We start from the raw sequence: 22708 nt of genomic DNA on the forward strand, positions 1-22708 counted from the left end.
TTTTGGTTTTTCGAGACAGGGTTTCTCTGTGTAGCCCTGGCTGTCCTGGAACTCACTTTGTAGACCAGGCTGGCCTCGAACTCAGAAATTCGCCTGCCTCTGCCTCCCGAGTGCTGGGATTAAAGGCGTGCGCCACCACACCTGGCTCAGTGGCTACATTCTTATCTACTGGGCACAAGGCTCTGGGTTCAATTCCCAGAACCAAAATAGAAAACGAAATGCCATAGGATCACAAGAGTATGTTTGAGCAATACTTAACGATCTGAGACACTTGGGGACATCCAGGTGAGAAATGCTGACATCTGAACAACAGAAAGACAGACAGACAGCAATGCTGTGGACAGTCCCGACTGGAGACAGTATGTACAGAAGCCAGAGACAGGAATTCCGTTTAGTTGAGAAGCGAGCAGGAATAGTGGCAGGCAGGCTGGTCCGCTCAGATCCTTGGTGTGAGACAAGCGCCTCACCTAACCACATCTTAACCAGGCTCTCCTTTTGCATGGATCACAGGTACCAAGAGCACTGGGGAGGCAAAAATCCCAGATCCAGGTCTGTATGAGAACAGCTTTCTCATGTGCCATAGCAGGCACTAGCCTCCAGGGGGCAGTGTCCACCTAGTGATGTGCCCATCAGCTGGGTAGCCTCCCATCTGTGCAGGCCACTGGCCACAAGCTGGATCTTTCAGCTTTCTTTCCAGGAGTCTCAAGGGAGCAGGAAGGAGTCACCTGGTTGGAAAATCAAGGCTGATGGAGGAGGCATGTATATTATACACTGCCTCATTATATCTGCTGTAAACCCTACTTGAAAACATTTGAGAGTCAGGTAGGATGGCTCCCACCTGTGATCTCAACTCCAGAGGCTGAGAAAAGAAAGAAGCAGAGTCCAGGGCCAGTCCTGCCCTCCCTACATGGCCAGGCCCTGTCCAAAAATAAAAATAAATTATCCCAGTGAGTGCCAAAGAAGCTGATGTGAGCAGATTGCTTCCATAGATCGAGACCCGCCTGGGTAAGCATATCTCCAGATCTAATAGTTGGGCTGGAGTTCGGCTCAAAGCCTGTATTCCCAGCATCCCTCTACAGGACCGGAAAGAGGACTTGGAGCTTAGGAACAGGCGGTTCAGCTCCAGAGCCACTACCCACCAGCTGGTAGCAGGTAACTCCAGCTCTGGGAACTTCTCACCCTCTTCTGCCCCCTGTGGGCACTGCACTTGTGTTTACAAATCCAGACTATTTAAATAAAAATTTCTTCAAAAACTAAAATTTTATTGCTGATAGGATCCTGATAGAGCTATCTCTTGTGAGGCTATGCCAGTGCCTGGCAAATACAGAAGTGGATGCTCACAGTCATCTATTGGATGGAACACAGGGCCCCTAATGAAGGAGCTAGAGAAAGTACCCAAGGAGCTGAAGGGGTCTGCAACCCTATAGGAGGAACAACAATATGAACTAACCAGTACCCCCCCAGAGCTCGTGTCTCTAGTTGCATATGTAGCAGAGGATGGCCTAGTCGGCCATCAATGGGAGAAGAGGCCCTTGGTCTTGCAAAGATCATATGCCCAGTACAGGGGAATGCTGGGGCCAGGAAGCGGGAGTGAGTGGGTTGGGGAGCAGGGCGGGGGTGGTGGTGGTATAGGGGACTTTCAGGATAGCATTTGAAATGTAAATGAAGAAAATATCTAAATAAAAAAAAAACTAAAAATTTATATGTCTCATCCTGAACCTGTGGCACTCAAGACAAAAGTGCAATGTAATCTCCACTCATCCCAGACAGCCAGAAGGTTCGTAACTTCTGAATGCCATGTGGTGGGACCATCAACCTGCACCCTCTCCAGCCTTTCTCAAGAGACAGGTACACTCCATAACAGCATGATGGGCCAGACAAAGCACCCAGTGTAGTGAGGAGGAGGTGGGGCCTCCCAGCCTGGTCCCTGGAGGCACTGTGAGGAAAGGTCCTCCAGGAAGGCAGAAGCAGAGGAGGGTGACAGTCACACACCCAAACCAGTTGCCTTCAGGACTGCAATAACCAACGTTTACACAAGTCCATGGCTCAGCCAGGCCTGTGCACCTCACCTGAGGCACCTCATTGACCCCAACGATGGAGCAAGGTCTTGTGGAGCAGTCCAGTCCCAGACTGAGCCAGGCGAGTACAGAGAGCGACACACATTACATCTGATACATAGCGGTCTGACTCGAGCTGCCTCCCCAGTAGAGGCTAGCCTTTTAATTGGTGTGGTGTGCTGCACACTTTTAATTCTAGCACTTGGGAGGTGGAGATAGGGGGATCTTTGTGAGTTCAAGGCCAGCCTGGTCTACATAGCATATTCCACGAGAGCCAGGGCTATGTAACAAGACCCTTTATTTAGAATGAGAGATCTTGTGACAAGTTTCTCATGTAGCCCAGGGTGGCCTTGAACACATCCCTCCTGCCTCCATCTCCCAAGTGCTGAAACCATGTCAGGTGCCTAGTTCCTAGGGACGCATGGAGGGAGGCAGGATCCACAATTTCTCTGAGCCCTCAGACATGAGGTCTTAGTCACAAACTTCTGCCATGCTTTGTAGAAGTTGTCTGGGGGCCAGAGGATGGCTCAGCAGTTAGGAGCACTGGTGGCTCTGGCTACTCATACAGGAACTGAGTTCAATCCCCAGCACATACATGTCAACCTTTAGTGTTTGTACACGTTCCCATACAGGCAAACCTACATACACCCCATTTTTTGTGTGTGTGTGTTTTTTTTTTTGTTTGTTTTGTTTTTTTGAGACAGGGTTTCTCTGTGTAACGCTGGCTGTCCTGGAACTCACTCTGTAGACCAGGTTGGCCTGGAACTCAGAAATCCCCCTGCCTCTGCCTCCCAAGTTCTGGAATTAAAGGCGTACACCACCACGCCCAGCCCCATTTTTTGAAGATTTATTTTGATGAGTATGTGGGGGTGGGATGGGTGAATGTGTGCCACGTAGATACAGGGATATATGGAGGCAAGAGGTGACGTCAATGTCTTTGTAATGGTTTTTCCATCTTACTTTTTGAGTCATGGTCTAAGATGCTGGTCAATGAGCAATAGTGAACCAGCCACCTGTCACCACCCTTTAGCACCTGGTATCGCAGGTGCCTGTACCACACCTGGCTTTTACACGACAGGTGCATGCTGCCACACCTGGCTTTTACACATGACAGGTGCATGCTGCCACTCGTCTGCACATGGGTGCTGGGGACTGAACTCAGGTCCTCAAGCTTGCATAGCAAGCACTTTACTGACCGGGCCACCTCCCCAGCGCCAGGGCTTTGCATGTGGTAAGCAAACGTTTAAGTGCGAAGGCACATTCCCAGGCTCCTTTTCAATTTTCACTTTGAGATAGTATCTTGCTGAGTTGCCAAGCCTGGCTTTGAACTCACCCTGTAGCCCAGGCTGGCCTTGAATGTGTGATCCTCCTGCCTCAGCCTCCCCTAGGCCTACTCACCAGGCTAGTTTCTGTGAGTATTCGTCTGTGGTGTCTCGCTATGCCTGCTAGGCAAATACTCTACTACGAGACTAAGCCCCCAGTCCCTCCTCGTGTTTAATTTGGAGACTGGGCAAACCTTGAGTCACTCTGCCATCAAGATGGTTGTGAATTTATGATCCTCTTGCCAGCCTCCTGAGATTATAGACCTGTGCCCTGAGTGTGGATAGCCTCTTCTGGCTCTGCTTCATGTTCCCTAGTACCTGGTGAGATGGCTGCCAGGCACCAGTAATAAAGTCCAGACATCCTCTGGCAGACACACCGACCTCCCACCCTGAGAGCCAGCACCGTCTCAGGTCTCTGCCACTAAGGAGAGACCTGATCTCGCTGCCCCTACGCCATCACACAGGCCCTGGTTGTTCCTTGGCTGTTGTCCTTACCCTGAGGCTGACTTGCCCCACCACCACCCTACTCTGGCACTAGTGAACCTGCCCAGCTGGTTTGCCGGGGAGGAACGGAGCCTGTGCTGTCACCTCAGGGCAATTCTGACTTCTGATTGACCAGAACTTGAGAAAGCACATGCAGGGGGTCAGAAGTAGGACCGTGTAGGAAAAAATGACTAGAACCTGCTCTGCAGACCCCATCGGGCTGGGAGGCTCCAGATTGGCACCACTGGCCTGACTGACCACACCATGACCACCCACCTGAGACACTCGTCCCTTAGCCTCCACCTCCCCACAGCAGCCTCAGCCACCATCTCCGCCAGACCAGACCTTAGCCATTATTAATGTCTGCCCTCCGGTCACCCAGCCCAAGCAAGAAGGCCTGAACTTCCAGCTGAGACAACTGAAGGGGTGGGGCTGGGGGCTGTCAGTCAGGCTGAGCAGAGGCTGCGGGAGAAGTGAGATGCTGACGTGGTGGGTATGGATTTGTTTGCTTTTCTGTCTTTTGAAAAGGTCTCCATGTGTAGCCCGGCTTGGACTCAGACCTCAGACCTCCAAGACTCAGGTTCCCGAGTGCTGGGATCACAGCTATGGCCGCGATTCCTGAAATGACGGTTAATCTCGGTAACCTGGCTGTAACCTGGCTAGATTTAGGATCATCGTGGAACCAGGCCTCTGGCCAAGGGAGAAATGGAAGACCTACCATAAATGTGGGCAGTACCATTCCATTTGCTGGGGTTGGGGGTGGGGATCCACACAGGATCCATCCCTCTGCAAGGGCTTAGTGTGTCCAGCTACCTCACAGGCCCGCTACCCTGCCTCCCATGGTGGCCTGCACCCTCCAGTTGTGAACAAAAATAAAGCTTGTTTGTTTGAGACATGGTCTCACTGTGGATGGATGGCCTCAAACCCTCAGAGCTCAGCTTACCTCGGCTCCTGAATGCTGGGTGGGGCCGAAGGTGCCATTGTGGTTGCCTCTGGGTGGGGCTGACTGTGCGCCACGGTGGCTGCCTCTTAAGCTGCTTTTCTCTCAGGCATTTTGGCGAGATGAGAAAAGAAAGGAACATAGCTTTTCGCTTGTGTGCCTTCGGCTGAAGACACAGCCCAGCGTGGCATAGAGGCAGAGACAGCGCTGAAAGCTGCTTCTCACCAGGCCTGATTTCTTCATCTATAAAAGATGCCTGTGGTGGCCACGTCAGGCTGCCTTAATGAGTGCACAAACATTAGTAAATGTCAGCTCAGTGTTAAGATGGCCACACTGAATGTTCTGAGCACATTTCAGGCCCTGGGGCCACAACTGTGGGATCTTAATGAGCCGACTACCCACAGGTACAGAGAAGGGAGACCGAGTGGGTTGAGGAGACATGAGGCTACAGGTGTGCAGTGGCCAATTAGATCCATTTATTCCTTCACACATTCATTTGTCCGTTCATTCACCAAGGTTTTTAAATTTTTAAAATTGTGTGTGTGTGTGTGTGTGTGTGTGTGTGTGTGTGTGTGTGTGTGTGTGTGGCATGCACGTGGGCCCTGATACCCATGGAGACCAGAGGTATCAGTTCCCCTCTGGAGCTGGTGTTACAGTTCAGGGTGCTGAGAACCGAATTTGGGTCTTCCACAAGAGCATGAGTGCCCTTAACCTCTGGGCCATCTCTCCCTCACCAAATTCTGGTCCACAGAGGGGCAGCTTGCAGGGGGAAAGGTACCCGGGCTTGCACAGTTAAGTTCCAGGTGATGGAAATGGACATTAAACCAGGCTGATGCACACACTGCCCCAGCACTTGGGCCGGAAGACAGAGTTCAAGGTTTGCCTGAGCCACATGAGACCCTGTCTTGAAAAAAACAACAAAATCAAAGACTATACATTAAAGCCCATAGTTGGGACGGAAGTCCATGTTGGGGGGAGGTGCTCACACGAGGTAGAAATGACTTAATCCCAGGGCTAAACCTCTCCTCTGCATGCCATGTCACCCAGGCAGGTGTCTGGCAAACTTGTAAGTGGGTGAGTCTGTTTAATGTGTTTGCTGTTTTTTTTTTCAAAATTGGAAAAAAAAAAAAAATGTGTGTGCGCACACATATGTGCAGTGCCCTCAGAGACCAGAGGAGGGCACTGGATCTCCAGGAGCAGGAGTTGCAGATGGTTGTGAACCATTGGATGTCACAAAGCCCAACTTGGGTCCTCTGGGAGAGTAGCCAGAGCTCTTAACCACCAAGCCATCTCCATTCCACCTGCTTGTGTTCTTGAGGGCAGACTTTGTAACAGAAAGAATTGAAGTTTACCTTTTTATGGTTATTGTGTGAGCAAGCCACCACAGGTGTGTGTGTGTGTGTGTGTGTGTGTGTGTGTGTGTGTGTAAGTGAACTGCTGCCCTGTCTCCCTCCTACTGTGGATTCCAAGATTTGAACTCAAGTCATTGAGTTTTCACAGCAAGGGGCCTTAATCTGCAGAGCCACCTCACTGGCCCTGGGCTATGACAGTGCTCGCCTTTCATCCCAGCACTCGAGAGTGGTACAGGCAGGCAGATCTCTGTGACTTTGGGGCCAGACTAAGTCTGTATGGAAAGCTCCAGATCAGTCACAATTACTTACTGAGACCCTGTCTAAAAGTCTAGGGACTGAGAAACGGCCCAGTAATTAAAGAGCTTGTTTTTAAAGCTGCAAATGTGAGGATTAGAGTTTGGATCTCCAGAACCTAACAATGGATGTGGCAGCCTGCCTCTGATTCCAGTGCTCACAAGAGACAGAAAGGTCTCTGGAGGCGGCTGGCTGGACAGACTGGCTGTTGGTGAGCTCTGGGTTCAGTAGAGAAGTCCTGCCTCCACAGCTAAAGGGAAGACAGGAGTTTGAGGCTAACCTGGGCTACATGATGAGGCTAAAACAAACCCTGCTCCGTGTACCTTGTCTACAAGAACACAGCGCGGGTGGCTATCCCGGTGTGTAGCTTCCCTGGCCTCCATAGCAAACTGGCTTGGCCAGGATCCAGGGGTCTCTGAGCTGAAGCTGTGTTCTGCTTTGGGACCCATATGTAGGAGGTATGCAGGTTAAACTGAGGTTAATCACATCTTCTGGATGACAGGGTGAATAACCAACATGACCCACGAGAAGCACCCACCTCACCCCCAAGCCCTCAGTTAATGACAGCTAGTGTTACTAATAACAGTCTCCTCGCCCGAGTGTCTCCAAGCCACCACGGCTTGCTGATAACAAGATCAAGGTCCAATGTGTCAGCCCCTCTGAAGGAGCAGACCACAGTCAGGTTAGCTCTGAGCCTGGGCTGACATTTAATCAGATGCACAGAACTCAACGCAGGCCATCTTGGCTTCTGAGTCAGACCAAGAGCTGGCCTAGCCACCCTTTATGAGAACAGCTAACACTTGCCCATCAGGTTTTAAAGGCCTTGGTGAGACTGGCTTCCTAGCAATGGGGCCACTCAGCAGCCAGCTCTGCGTTTCCCTGGTGAATCACCTTCTGTATTTATTGGCTCTGTCCATCATTGTCTTCTGGTCTTTACTCAAAGGATCAGTTTTTGTGTCTAAAGAACACCGCTACCTTCTCTGCACAGAATTTTGACTGTCCTGGGTACCTATGAATTACCTGAGCCCACAGCAGTAAGCACAGACTAAAATTGTCCAGCTGTATTGCATAAACTGACTGGAGAGCATGTCTGAGAGAGTGACTAATCCTCCGGCAACAGTTTCTAAAGAGGAAGGAAGTTGCCCAAGTAAGGCAGAAGTCAGAGCTACATAGATGGGCTCTTTCTCAAAATGGCCCAATCCTCTGATCACCCTGAAGGACTCTGTGTAAACGAATGCCCAGACATGATGGGACATTACCGTGCATTGTTGCTAAATCCAAGAAGCAAGCTGCAATGTACTGCATACACAAATTATAGATTCCATTTTGGTAGAAACAAAACAAAAACCAAGCTGGTCCCTTGCTGATGCAGGACTTAAAGGTGAGGGGATCTGAGGCCGAGGCCAGCCTGATCTAGTCTACAAAGCAGGTTCCAGGACAACCAGGGCTGATGGGTGGAGGGGATTTGAGACAGGTTCTCACTAAGTAGCCTAGGTCTAGAACTCTCTATGTAAACCAGGCTGGCCGGGCGTGGTGGCACATGCCTTTAATCCCAGCACTCGGGAGGCAGAGGCAGGNGGATTTCTGAGGTCGAGGCCAGCCTGATCTACAAAGTGAGTTCCAGGACAGCCAGGGCTANACAGAGAAACCCTGTCTCGAAAAACCAAAAAAAAAAAAAAAAAAAAAAAAAATCAGGCTGGCCTCAAACTCAGAGATCTTCCTGCCTCTGCTTCCTGGATGCTATGTGCCATCATACTGGACTTTCCAATCTTTGGAAAGATTTATTTTGTGTGTAAGTTTCTTGCTTGAATGTGTGTATGTACACCATTTGTGCGCCTGGCGTCCAGGGAGGTGAGAACAGGGCACTGGATCCCCTGAGACTGGAGATATAGATGTTTGTAAGCCACCATGTGGGTGCTTGGAACTAAACCCAAGATTTCGGAAAGAGCACCACATGTGTTAACCACTGAGCCATCCCTCCAAACCCTCATTTAAAAAAAAAAAAAAAAGAACAAAAAGATTATGTTCATGTGTGGTATGTTCCCATGTGGTATGTGTATGCCACATGTGCAGGTACCCAGAGGCCAGAAGGCATCTGGTCTCCTGGAGCTGGTTACAGGCAATTGTGAGCCACCCAACGTGGGTGCTGGGAACTGAACCCTGATCCTCAGAAGAGCGGACAGAGGCACTAAGTGCTGAGTCAGCACTTCCGGCCTTCAATAGACTTTGAGCCACGGGCAGACTGGCCTTGAAGTCGTGGTCCCCTGACTCAGTGATGGCACCCACAGCTAATTCCTTATGTCCTTTTCAGATATTGTGGAGAGAATAGAGTTCTGTACCTAGTTAGTTTCTTGTGGCATGGACTTACATCTGTGACTAAAGGTGTATCTATCTGTATCTGCAGAGCACTGAGGGTCAAAGTTCACTGCCTACTCCAGTTCCTTGGCCGTGTCTCACTATCTTGGTTCTGCTCCGGAGCCTCACCCAGGAAATACTGCACTGAGCTATCTTGTCTCTGGGATCCTCTTGGCTGGGACAGTAGCTTAGTCTGTGCCTGCATTAGACACTGGTCAGATAACTTGCTTGCCACCCCCTACTGGAGCCTCCCCTTTATCTGATAAGACAGAGCTCATGGGTCATTGGAAGGATTGCAGGGGCCGGGGTTGTCACATGTTATCAGCCTGACTTACACCATCAGCCTGTCTGGCTGACTACCTGGCAGATTGTTACCACCATGTGGAGGGAAGCCCGGACTCTGCATCTTTCAGTCATTGTTCTGACTCTGAAGTCAGCATATACAACTCACATCTGCTGGACCACAGCCCCCGACACCTGATCTCGTCCTGCCCAACTAACCTCACAAGAGAGTCAAAGTCATTATTCCCACTCCATGGATGGAGAAGTTGAGTGCTTGAGGTCTTCTAGCTAGGAGCCTGCTGAGGACCGACTGCTTGGAGCTGCAAGCTGCCCTGGAGGCCACCATGGGAGGGTGGAGTGTGACGCTAGTCAGGCCAGTTTCCACAGATGGCACAAGGCCACATGGAGAGCACAGAGAAGAGGCATCCTGGTGCTTCTCTTTGAGGGTAAGGGGAATGTGGGGATGGCTGCCTTTCAGATCTCGGGAGAACAGAGCTAAGCTAATGGAAGTGAGGTGTTGCAGCAGCTCACACCTATGAACCCAGCACGCAGGCAGGAGTCAGAGGCCAGCCTGAGCTACAATGTAACACTCTGCCTCAAAAACTAAAGGGAGACACAGTTGGTGAAAGTTGCATGATGACCTAGCTCAGACCCCCAGTACCATGTTTAAGCAGGAAAGCTGTCGGGCAGTGGTGGCACACGCCTTTAATCCCAGCACTCGGGAGGCAGAGGCAGGCGGATTTCTGAGTTCGAGGCCAGCCTGGTCTACAACAGGACAGCCAGGGCTCAAAAACAAAAGAAGCAGGAAAGCTGCACTGGTAATCCCAGCTCAAGAGGTGAGGATTTCTGGGGCTTCTTGGCCACCCAGTTGGGCTGAACTGGTAATTCTAGGTTTAGTGACAAGACAGTTCCTGTCTCAAAAGGCAAAGTGGGGAGCATTTGAGGGAGAGACTATGTGACCTCTGGCACCTAAAAACATGTACATTTCCCCCTCAAATAGAGTAGTTTCGTTGTGGGCTGGTTTCAAACTCACTGTATAACTGTCTTAGGGTTTCTATTCCTGTACAAACATCATGACCAAGAAGCAGTTGAGGAAAAGGTTTATTCAGCTTACACTTCCATACTGCTGTTCATCACCAAGGAAGTCAGCACTGGAACTCAAGCAGGTCAGGAAGCAGGAGCTGATGCAGAGGCCATGGAGGGATGTTACTTACTGGCTTGCTTCCCCTGGCTTTCTCAGCCTGCTCTCTTATAGAACCCAAGACTACCAGCCCAAAGATGGTCCCACCCACAAGGGACCTCTCCCCCTTGACCACTAATTGAGAAAATGTCCCACAGCTGGATCTCATGGAGGCATTTCCCCAACTGAAGCTCCTTTCTCTGTGATTACTCCAGCTGTGTCAAGTTGACACAAAACTAGCCAGTACAATAACTGAACCTAACCTTGAATCCTGATCCTCCTGCCGCTGGCTCTAAGTGCACACTCAGGTTTGCATGATCAAGACAGGCTTTCTCCAAATACAAGACTATATATATATGGAGGTACACTACACAGGGACTAAAGCTCTGTCCCAAAAGCCATAGGTTTTTAAAATGCTCCTGTCAACTGTGGGATATGTCCCTTTGTCAGGTCACCAGATCCTTCAAACAATACAAGCTAATGCTATTGCTCTTGGTTACCCACCAGAACATGACAGACCATGTTGCTGAGGACACCACACTTTGGTCATAGCATATGAAGAACCGACCTGGAAACCTCTCAGAACACTGGAAGGTGCTGTGCAGGTTACTCAGGGAGAAAAGCCAACAGCTTTCGAAGCTGTGAGCTCTCAAGTCACAGAAGACCGCCCTGGCAGATATATGTCCATTACTGTACCGGGGGCATTAATATTAATTACAGAGGTAACCACTCACTGTTCAGATCTAGGGTTTACTCCACAGGAGACTCAGGCCCAGTACTGCAAACTGGGCTAAGAACCTACAGCTGAGAGGTTCTAAGAGAGAAGCAATTCTGCCATCTTGCTCATCTGCCCTGTGAACAGCCATCTTTACACAAACAGGTGAGGGCAGCTCTCAGGCTTCATAAAACCTCATCACTATCCATTCAGTGGAGAGCAGTTAACGAGAGTCATAGATGGCCAAGGTGCAGAGCAAGTGACATCTGCATCGTCCCATCTCCTTCAGGGACAGTAACTGGAAGTGACTTCTGGGCATGACAGTCTTAAAGCACCTCTGGTTGTCTGTACACAACCACTACAGTCAACCTTCCAGCAGGGACAGAAGGGGTGCTGAGGTCTGGTCTGTTTGTGTTGTAAAGCTAAATACTGGCCCCCAAGGTCTGGTTGCCTCAGGAAGAGAAGATCTTCAATGTGCACCAAGTCTATGGAACCTTGCCCCCCCAAGTTGTCCCTGATTGGTCAATAGGAGGTGGGGCTTGGGGTCTGAGGGATAGACCATGAGGAGAGATCAGAGAAGAAAGGAAGACACCATGGGGTAAGGGCTGGTAAAAACTGGCCAAACTGGTGTCCAGGGGGGTAAGAGTGGCTGGCCCAGACAGACCATGGCAAGTCGCGTCTCTAGGTTACTGGCAGGGAAGTAGACACAACAGCCCACACAAAGGCGCTCATGGGACCCCACCACCTTGAGGCTACTGGAGGAGAGGGTAGGCTGTAAATGGCCCCATACCCAGGCACTTGCCCAACACTAACTGGTCTCAGGGACTTATAAAGATAGCTGACTTGAGGCTGAGGGGGACATGATGGGAATGGGATCAATGAAGAGTTGGAGGGGTAATTAAAACATAAGCCTTTCTCAAAGAAGAAAAACACTGTATTTTATAAACCCATTGTCTTTTCTGCACCACTCCTTCCATGGCACGACGGCGAGAACACCATCCTTTGCTTTCCTGTTAGTGTTTACACTGTAGACACCAACAGTTATCAGCCTGTAAGTGTTTACAGCCAGGGGACTGGATAGTTACAGCCGTTGCATCACAGGGCAGGCAATTATTATTATTATTATTTTTTTTAATGAAGTGCCTTTTTTTAAAAAAAAGATTTATTATATGTAAGTACACTGTAGCTATCTTCAGACACTCCAGAAGAGGGAGTCAGATCTTGTTACGGATGGTTGTGAGCCACCATGTGGTTGCTGGGATTTGAACTCTGCACCTTTGGAAGAGCAGTTGGGTGCTCTTACCCGTTGAGCCATCTCACCAGCCCAGGGCAGGCAATTAAATTCTGAAGAAATGGAGCAGTGGTTAAGCAGTCTTCCAGAGGATGAGTGGTCCATTCCCAGCATCTCCATGGTGGCTCACAACTGCCATTAAGCCCAGCCACAGGGCTCTTACATCCTGTCCTTGGCTCCATAATGCACAGGGTGCAGACATACATGCATGCAAATACTCGCATGCACAAGAAATAAAACCTTTTAAAAATAATCCTGAGTTTTTTATATTGTCTTGGAGATAATGTTTCATGTAGCCTGGAACTTATATAGCCAAAGATGACCTTGAACTTTTGTTTGTTTGTTTGTTTGTTTGTTTTGAGATGGGGTTTCTCTGTATAGCCCTGGTTATCCTGGAACTCACTCTGTAGACCAGGCTGGCCTCGAACTCAGAAATCTGCCTGCCTCTGCCTCCCAAGTGCTGGGATTAAAGGCGTGTGCCACCATGCCCAGCTGAGTCAAAGTTTTACTAAGTAACCTTAGGCTGGCCTTGAACTATCAAGATTCTAACCTGAGCCTCCCCATTAGCTGGGACGATAGGCCCCTGTGGCCAAACCTGCTTGCCTCTGCAGTTAGTCTGTGTCTCAGGAGATGATGGCTCAGGGCCCCCTGATCTCACTACTCTCACAGAGTGACCAGTTCTGACCTGTGAAGAGCCTGTTTGCCCTCCATCTGGGCGCTACCTGGCCCTTCACTGCCCTGCACAGCTTTCCAACTCCAAAGTGGAGCTTGGGCCCTTGAGACCCCAAGGTTGCCCAGTGCTGGGGAGCTGCTGGTGGCCCAGCTTCAGGCTCAAGTTCTTTTTCAGTTCCTCTGCCACCCGGGGGGCTGCCACCTGGATAGCATCCTGGATGGTGTGTAGGTCCCACTGGGTTCTCAGGAGGGCATCACCTAGGCTGAAGAAGCCATCCCGAGTGCGCCGCACTTGCGTGCAGACAGCGCTGGTCTTCAGCTCCAGGCCGATCTCATGCACCAGTTTCCTCAGCTGCTGCTGCGTCTCATGCATACACTGCACCTCTGTGGGTCACAGACACACAGACGGGACTGTCAGGAACCAAGCTGACCTGGACTCGTCCCTTGGACTCCTCCCACAAGGAGCCCCCTTCATAAGATGCTTCTGAGTTTTGCTGTAGGGCTGAGAGCGTGGCAGTGGTGCTGGGCAGACCCCAGCTCTGGATCCCCTGCCTGAGCTGTAAACAGGCTGGGTTTCTGGCAGCCCCACTCACATACTTGGTCTACACAGCAGCAGGAGTGAGGGCAAAGACAGCACTGTCATGTGGGGCTCACCACCCGGGTCTTTGGTTAGAGCCCAGGGAAGAAACCAAGGAAACAGGGAAGAGGCTGGGGCAGAGCTGGGTGAGACTCAGGAAATGACAGTCATGCCTGAGGGGCTGAGAACAAGGTGGAACTGCTCAGGAACTAAGCTGCCAGAGACCCAGCCTCTGATCCTTGTTTGTTTGTTTTTGGTTTTTCGAGACAGGGTTTCTCTGTATAGCCCTGGCTGTCCTGGAACTCACTTTATAGACCAGGCTAGCCTCAAACTCAGAAATCCGCCTGCCTCTGCCTCCCGAGTGCTGGGATTAAAGGTGTGCACCACCATGCCCAGCTCCAGCCTGTTTCTTAAGAACTGGTTTCACATGCTTTGGGAATAGACAGGAGACAGAGCATCATAGCCTTTGTGCTGTTCCTGGTGGAAAGAAGCCACTCGGGGCTGGGCATGCCACACGTGACTCCATCACATCACTCGTTTCCCAGGTGACTTACCCAAAAGAAACTCGGGAGGTGCAAAGTGCAGGCAGCGGATGCCAGAGATGAGCATAGGGGACTTGTTCATTGGCCGGATCACACCTTGCACAGCCATCTCATAGGCCTCCTGGGACTTCAGGTCCAGGTTGGAGTACCTGGGATTCGGAAGGGCCAGAATGGAAGGCTGGTGTGGGGCACCTGCTCCACCATAAAGGGGGGGGGGGGTAATCTTCATTGTTCTCCATTCCTGCCCCACCTCTCCCGTCTACCTTCAGAGCAGCCTCCCTCTCGGCCACCAAAGGCATCCTAGGTCAATCCCTGGCTCCATCTGTCACAGGCTGAGCAATCCTGACCACGCCCTGTACACTGCGCTGCATCCTCAGGCACCTTATCTAAGAGATGCAACCCTTAGGGACATCAATGCCACCTGATTCCAGGGCTACCCACACAGATGCCCCAGCTCCAGGGGCCCTGATCCCTTCTTTCCTGTGCCCCCTCCTCCTCTAGGGTCTTCCTCTACTCTGCCACTGCTTTGCCCTGGGTCTGCAGGCTTGGAGCAGTGAACGCCGGGCACTGTCCTCACAGCCTGTCTCCTTCACTGCCTGGCTTTCCTCACAGGGTCCCCAGTGAGACCACAGTGCCGCTTCAGAACTATCCTCAGTCCCCACTGCCCTGGCCAGCCTTACCTGCTTCCCTTTGCTCCTGTCCCAGCCCTTCCTACCTCAAGCCCTGATCCTTGGATTCTAAGTACAAATGGCCATTTCAGTCTTGGCACGCCCACTGCTGGTGCACGGCACAGGGCCTGACTCCTGCTAATCCTTTGAGCTCTCTCAACTGAGCCACTTCCTACAATCCCAGCTGCTGTGTCCCTGCTCTGCCCGTCTCTGTGCTCGGGTAGTTACATCTGTAAGCCTGTCCCATTTACAGATGGCTTAGTTTCCTGAGAGCCACAGGGCTGATGCCTGGGAGTCGGAGTCCTGAGCATCTGGCAGAGGGCTCTCAGGCAAGCTCTCAGCTCCTAGGGGATTCCATCACCCACACTCACACCCACCCCTAGTCCTTTCCTTGGGGGTATGGACCTCCCCTCTAAAGCCCCTGCAAGGCAGAGGAGCCCTTGGATCTACTTACATCACCAGAGCTTTTTGGTGGGAGCCTTGGATCACAGCCAGGATCCGGTCCAGCCGCTCTCTGGTCACATGGTCTGGAAGAGGCATGGGGTAAGGAGAGTGTAAGTCTACAGGTGGCCAGAGGACAGACCACAGTAACTGGCCAACACCTTTTACCCAAAACAAGCCCATTTTGGAAATGGCCAGAGCGTCCAGTGTGGGGTTTTTAAAGGAGGCTGAGTCTACACACAGTCCTTTAGAGACGACTGATAATGTTGGGTAAGTAGTGCATGCCTGTAACCCCAGCACCCGAGAGCCAAGGGTGGCAGGAGAATGAACTGCAGGACAGCCTGGGCTACATTCAAAAATTTAACAATAAAAATAAGTAATCAACATAATAATACATACTTTATTAATAAATATCATTAATACATAAAAAGTCATCAATTGTAGTGGTGCATGCCTTTAATTCCAGCACTCAGGAGCACAAGCAGGTCTCTGTGAGTCAGAGGCCAGCCTGTCTACAGAGTTTTAGGTCAGCCAGAGCTACAAAGTTAAGATTATCTCAAAAGGTAAAAAGAAAAAAAGAAAACTTGATGAAGGAGCTGGAGAGACCCCCAGTGGCTGAGACCACTGGCTGCTCTTACAGAGGATCTGGATTCTGTCCCCAGAACCCACATGGTGGCTCACAACCATCTGCACCTCCAGTTCCAGGGGATCCAGTGCTTCTGAACAGTCTCCTGCAAAAACACAGTACACACACACCCAGAAACACACAAACACAGCACACACACACCCAGAAACACACAAACACAGTACACACACACCCAGAAACACACATAGTACACACACACCCAGAAACAGACAAACACAGTACACACACACCCAGAAACACACAAACACAGTACACACACACCCAGAAACACACAAACACAGGTTATTTTTAAGTTGATGAAAACTGGACTCTTTCCTCAGCTAGATTTACACTATTTGAAGAGCTCCCTCCACCTCGCTAGTGACAGCAGGAGGCAGCACCTGGCCAAATGCAGAAGCAGGTACCCGAGGGAGGAGCAACTCTGCCTCCAGGCCCCATTGAGGGACTGAACACCTAAGCCTGGGACTTTCACAAACTACCAGGAAGCTGAGACCCTGAGGCACAGGGGGGCACACACTAACTTCTAAGCAGTGCTAGGATTTGGGAACAGCATAGGGCTGAGGCCTAATTAGTTCTGTCTCCAGCCTTCTGATTGCACTGAACCCACCATGCTACCTAGAATCCACCTGCCACTGTCTCTCTGACAGGAAGGCCCTCCCAGATCTTCTAGCTTCATCCTCTTCCAGGAGGCTCCCATCCACAGCTCTCCTAGCTCCTTCTCTTGGTCACTTTGCATCTGGGTCTTTCCCACCACCTGGTTTACTTTGACTTTTATTCTACTGTTTAGTTACGTCACAGGTATATGAAGGGTTGGAACATTTTTAGTGGTAGGGCAAGCACAAGGACCTGACTTTAGCTCTCAGTGCATACTAAACAACAACAACAAAGCTCATGTTCTCCTTTAAGAAGTTGTTATACCCAGCTGTGGTGGCCCACACCTTTAATCCTAGCACTCAGGAGGCAGAGGCAGGTTGATCTCTAGTTTGAGGTCAACCTGGTCTTCAGAGTGAGTTCCAGAACAGTCAGAGCTAGACAGAGAAACCTTATCTTGAAAAACCAAGAAATGATATTTATTATTATTATTTTACTATGATTTTAGTTTTTTGAGACAAAGTCTCACTATGTAATCCTGGCTGTCCTATAACTCGCTATGTAGACCAGACTCGCCTGGAACTCAGAGATCATCTTGCCTCTACCTTCTGAGTGCTGGGATTAAAGGCATGTGCCATCATACCCAGCTTACACCTACACTGATAAGCCTGGACAGATCCTTGGCCACAAGATGAACCTCCCGGTCCATCTCTCCTGAGATAATGAAAAGACAGATCTTAAGTAAGCATGCATAGCTGGTTTCCATTCTGAGTGCATCTAACGTAAGACTGAGGTGTGGAAAGCTTCCCAGGGGTGGGGACATTTGAACCGGGAAAGGAAGCAGGTCCAGGGTATTCTGGGAGAATGGCGGTAAGGGCAAAGCTCCAACCTGAGCTTAGTGTGCCAAAACCGAACAGGCACCACTGTGACCTGGAAAGGTTAAGAAGAGAATCACGGAGACAGGAAATAAAGGGAGGCCGAGGCAGCTACCTCTCCTGCCCCACCCTGGTTCTCACCATATGTTGTCTTCTCTATCAGCCGCCCATCTTCACAGAAATTGTCTGTAGCTTTGCCTAGGAGGCCACGCACTGTGTAATCCTGTGGGGACAAGGCAGGGGAGTCCACATTCTAAGCTCTGATGCTGAGGAAGTGGCAGCCTGGTGCTGGGTGGGGCCTCCTAGAGCTCCACACAGCATGCCTGCTGCTCCCCTGCCCTGAGGGAAGATGTGCACTCCTCTCTGGAGCTTGGGGCAGCTCCGTGCTATTCCCTGTGACCCGGGCATGGCACCAGCACCAGTCTCCACCCACTTGGCCAAACCAAACATGTCACCCCACACATGTCCTGGGGCTATTTCAGTGCCCAAGTGCATTTCTGGATGCCCTCACGAACCCCACTTCCTCCAACTCTGTACAGACAACCAGCCCTTCCCTGGGGTGATAATAGCAAGGAGAATAGAGATAGCGGTGGCAGTGATGTTGATTTGGCCTGGACTGTGTACCAGGGGCTGAGCCAAGGCTTCACATGAAGTCACTTTAACCCTATTTCTTCATTCCCATCAAAGACTAGAGGAAACTGAGGCACAAAGATAAGATGTTCATGGACTCGCCAAGGACATGTGAGCTATGGCTGGCAGACTGGTATAATGGGCAAGTGTCTCACCACAGCCCTGACTAGGATTGCAAACTGGAACCTTTTGGTCCTCGATTCTGTGCTGTTCAGCACTGAAGACACAGCTACCTAAAGTGTCCCCTCGGCAGACTTCACAAGATCACAGTCTAAGGTCCCATCCGGTCCTGGAGGAGTCCTGGGGACTTGATGGTGACACACACATCTGTCTTGCAGTGAGAACAGAACACTGCTCGGCTTGGATTGTGGTGTGGGGCAGATCCAAGCTCAAATTTCAGCTCCTAAGGCTTTAAAGAATTTGTGAGCCTGGCTGGGCATGTTCTTCCTAAGCCTCGCTGTACTCAACTGTAAAATGGGAGCGTGGCTAAGTGGGGCGGGGCTCTTGAGGGGATCCACACAGCTCTTCATGGTGGTCAGAAGAGAAGAGTGTGATGGGTAATGCTGTATCTCTAGTCTGTCCTGGCTACAACGAGCCGAAAATGCTTGCTAGTGGCTTCGGTCTTCCCTATGCACGACCTCTGGGAAAGGAGCACTGGAAAAGTAGGCTGCTCCATATCCTTAGCCCACCATACCTTGGTGAGATGAGCGTCATACATGTCAGTGAGGAGACTGCGTCCATGTCCCACGGCGAGCACTGAAAGGCAACCAGACCCTCTCTCACACCTTGTCCCTTTCCCAGGGAACCAGCCTTGCCACTCCCTGCCACCAAACATTCCCTCTCCCTGCAGCCAGCATCCGGGGAGGGAGCCGCTGTCAACACTGATCTCCAGGGCTGGTCTAAGGGTGGCATCAGGCTCATGGTGGGAAATGAACCCGAGTACTTGAGGAAGCGCCCAGAGGGTCCTGAAACACCCCCAAAGCAAGAGACCATTGTCCCAGCCCCACCAAATTGCAATGATATTTGAGGCTGGAGGGGAGTCACACACCAATAATTCCAGCACTTGGGAGGATGAAGTTGGAGAACCCTGAGTTCCAGGCCAGCCTTGAAAGTAGTCAGACTTTGTCTCAGATAATCACATAAATTTAAAAAATAAAATAAGGCCGGGCAGTGGTGGCACACACCTTTAATCCCAGCACTTAGAAGTCAGAGGCAGGTGGGTCTCTGAGTTCGAGGCCAGCCTGGTCTATGGATTGAATTCGAGGACAGCCGGAGCTACACAGAGAAACCCAGTCTCGAAAAACCAAAACAAAGCAAACAATTCAAGTCAAGGTGCCATGTGCTTACAGTCCCCAGCACTCGGGTGGAGGGGGCCAAGATCTCAGGTCATTTAGACCAACTGGAAGCCAGCCTCAGCTCACTGAGACAAAAACAACTCTTCTCATGCCAGGTGTGGTGGCGCACGCCTTTAGTCCCAGCACTTGGGAGGAAGAGGCAGGCGGATTTCTGAGTTCGAGGCCAGCCTGGTCTACAAAGTGAGTTCCAGGACAGCCAGGGCTATACAGAGAAACCCTGTCTCGAAAAACAAAAAACAAAAAACAAAAAGCAACTCGTCTCAGAAACAAAACCAAGAACCTAGGTTTTCTGACTCTTAACTTTAAACATTTTTGGCCCTCAAACTCTCAGTGAGTTACACGGAGAAAGATGCTCAGGCCCGTGTCTATCACAGACTGGGGAGGCAATAAACAGAAAGCTAATGGTACAAAGGAAGGAGCCATAACAGGGCCTTTGGGGCCACTTCCTGCCTATTCCCTGATCTGTTTATCCCTCTGTCTAAAGAAATGAATGGCTTTCCGTTCACTGTTAGAGAGGGAACAGGGAGGAGGCATGGGATCATGTCTGACTGCCCGTACCTCAGGAAGAAAGACAAGGGAACCAAGACTGTGGAGGCTGGACAATGGGCTACCACATGACCCAGAGGCCACAGAACGCTTGTGACTTGGAGCTTTGTATCCAGCTCTGGCAATATGCAAACCACAGCCAGAGGAGATAGAGCCATGTGCCTGCTGCACCCTAACTTGACGGTAGCTCCTCTGGGGACCATGGACATTTACTGGCCAGGCCTTAGCTCCAGTCTTACTCTCTTCACTGGTACCACTACATAGCATCTGTTATGGGTATAAAGGCCTTGACCCACATGTCATGCAAAAGGAATCCCTTGACAGAGGTGGGACCTGACCAGCTGAAGAGACAGTAAGAGAGTCAAGTCAGATAAGCTGTGGGCTGGGCTCCGGACCACCTGATCCTTCTCCAAGCCCACAGGCCCACATCCCCAGAATGAGCGCATGGCTTACCAAGCACACCAGAAGCCTGGGCATCCAAGCGATGTCCCACACCAATCTTCAGGTTTGTGAATGCTGGACCACGTACTGGAAAGAAAAGGCCAGTTCATTTCTTCAACTAGTGAGCCTTGAGGGTGGCTTTGGAATGAGGCCCTCACTCCTAGAACAGAAGGGCCTCATGGGAATCAAATTATGCTAGGCTGCATTTCCAGGCTTCTTCTCCATGGAAGCTGGAACCACTATTTCCCCAGTTCCCTGGGCCGAGAGAAAGGGCAATTCAAGACTCTTCGTCCTCTGCCTATCACTATTTGCCCCATGCGAGGCTTTGAGATCAGGCATCACACTGGGGAATCAAGATTCTGGGGCTCTCTGCACAGCATGTGCTGATAGAAAACCGGCCATTCTCCTCCTGAATCAGTGACCCCTCCTAAGGTGGGACCCAGGTCTGTCTGTCTGTCTACAGTACTGACCTATGCCCCAGATTCAGCATCTTGACCACTAAAAGACTGAGTACAGCTTAATGTGTCCCAGCACTTGGGAGGCAGAAGCAAAAGGATCAGAATCCGGACTTCAAGGTCATACTTAACTATATAGTGAGTTCAAGACCAGCCTGGACTACAGGAGGCTGTGTCTCAAAACACAAAAACAAGAGCTGGCGAGGTGGCTCAGGGGGTAAAGGCTGCCAAGCCTGATGACCTCAGTTTGATCCTAGGACCCATGGTGGCCTGAGAGAAGTGACTCTCAAAAGATGCCCTCCGACTTCCACACCCATGCCTCGGTGTGCACACATACATACAAATAATACATTTTTTTAAAATAGGAGACCTACCTCACAGAACTGTGGTGAGGAGAAAGATAACATGATGTCTAGTACAGAGCAGGTATTAATTTATAACAGTTTTCAGTTTCCCTACAGAGTCATTGAACAGTTAAGAGTCAGCAAAGTATAGTTCACAAGTCAAATCATCAAGTCTTCTTTGTTTTGAGACTGGGTCTCACTGTGTTGCCCAGGTTGGCCAGGGACCAGAGACTCCTAAGTTTAAATGATCCTTTCAGTCTTCCACCGCTGTTTATTTTTTTTTTATTATTATTTTTTTTAATTTTAAAGATTTTTTTATTTATTATATGTAAGTACACTGTAGCTGTCTTCAGACACTCCAGAAGAGGGTGTCAGATCTTGTTGTGGATGGTTGTGAGCCACCATGTGGTTGCTGGGATTTGAACTCCGGACCTTCGGGAGAGCAGTCGGGTGCTCTTACCCACTGAGCCATCTCACCAGCCCTCCACCGCTGTTTATAACTGCTCTCAATAGCTGTTTTGCATTCCAGTCTTTTTGTTTTGTTTTGTTTTGTTTTTCGAGACAGGGTTTCTCTGTATAGCCCTGGCTGTCCTGGAACTCACTTTGTAGAACAGGCTGGCCTCAAACTCAGAAATTCGCCTGCCTCTTCCTCCCAAGAGCTGGGATTAAAGGCATAAGCCCCGACCATGTGGCTGCACTCCAGTCTTGACTGAAATATGAGACCTTCCCATACGGTCTAATGATGCTTTGCATTACATTAGCAGAGCTGAGCAGAGCCAAGGAAACCAGCTTTTAAAAGCTGTTTAAAATCTTCCCTCTCGAGGGAAGTTTGCCAATCCCTGGGCTAGAAATCTAACTCAGGCCAGGGATTTCCTCCAACAGCACAGCCAGGATCCTGCCTGACTCTGTCTTACCAAGTCTGTGGTTGGTGAGGGAGGGAACACTGGTGGCTCTGAGAGTCAACTTCTTCTCTTCACTGCCTTCCACAGGGCCTAGCAAGAAGCGAACACGCTGTTGAGGAGCAGGAGGCTGCTGGGCATTGAGACCTAAGCACAAAAGAACACACTGTCAGTAAGTAAGAAAAGTTCCAACCCTCGAGAGAAGGGGTAGAGAGATGGTAGCATAGAAGATGAATTTGTGTATTGTAGAAAACAGACTATGACACCTTCAGAAGCCAGGTATGGTGGCACGTATCATTAATCCCAGAACTGGGGAGGCAGAGGCAGGCAGATCTCTGAATTCAAGGCCTGACTGATCTATTCTTTCCAGGGCAGCCAAGGGTATACGGAGAAACCGTTCTCAAAAAAATGAAGAACAAACAAACAAAACAAAAATCCTAGGTTGGAAATATAGCTCAGTTCATGGAGTGTTTGCACAATATGCAAGATGCCCCAGGTTCCATCCCAGAGCCCTAACAGGAGGTGGTGCTACACAGATGTAGTCTAAGACCTTGGGTAGTGAAGGTAGGAGAGTCAAAAGTTCAAGGTTAGCTTCATCTTACATAGCAAAATTGAGGCTACATGACACTTGTTTAAAAAAAAAAAAAAAAAAAAGAGCCGGGTGTGGTGGCGCACGCCTTTAATCCCAGCACTCGGGAGGCAGAGGCAGGTGGATTTCTGAGTTCGAGGCCAGCCTGGTCTACAATGTGAGTTCC

At 50.3% G+C, this 22708-nt stretch overlaps 1 protein-coding gene across 1 annotated transcript in view; it reads right to left on the reverse strand.

Annotated features, from left to right (window-relative positions):
• Positions 1–12694: 12694 nt before the first annotated feature.
• Trub2 (TruB pseudouridine synthase family member 2) overlaps positions 12695–22708 on the reverse strand; it is an 11179-nt gene continuing 1165 nt past the window's right edge. The window contains exons 2-8 of the mRNA XM_021194236.2: positions 21969–22100; positions 20268–20342; positions 18608–18669; positions 17425–17506; positions 15185–15257; positions 14075–14211; positions 12695–13327 (exon numbers count right to left, since the gene is read on the reverse strand). Of these exons, the coding sequence (XP_021049895.1) occupies positions 13002–13327; positions 14075–14211; positions 15185–15257; positions 17425–17506; positions 18608–18669; positions 20268–20342; positions 21969–22100 (887 nt within the window). The 3' untranslated portion in view covers positions 12695–13001. The remainder of the gene's footprint in view (positions 13328–14074; positions 14212–15184; positions 15258–17424; positions 17507–18607; positions 18670–20267; positions 20343–21968; positions 22101–22708) is intronic.

The sequence above is a fragment of the Mus pahari genome, chromosome 3 (assembly GCF_900095145.1).
Source record: "Mus pahari chromosome 3, PAHARI_EIJ_v1.1, whole genome shotgun sequence".
Lineage (NCBI taxonomy): Eukaryota > Metazoa > Chordata > Mammalia > Rodentia > Muridae > Mus > Mus pahari.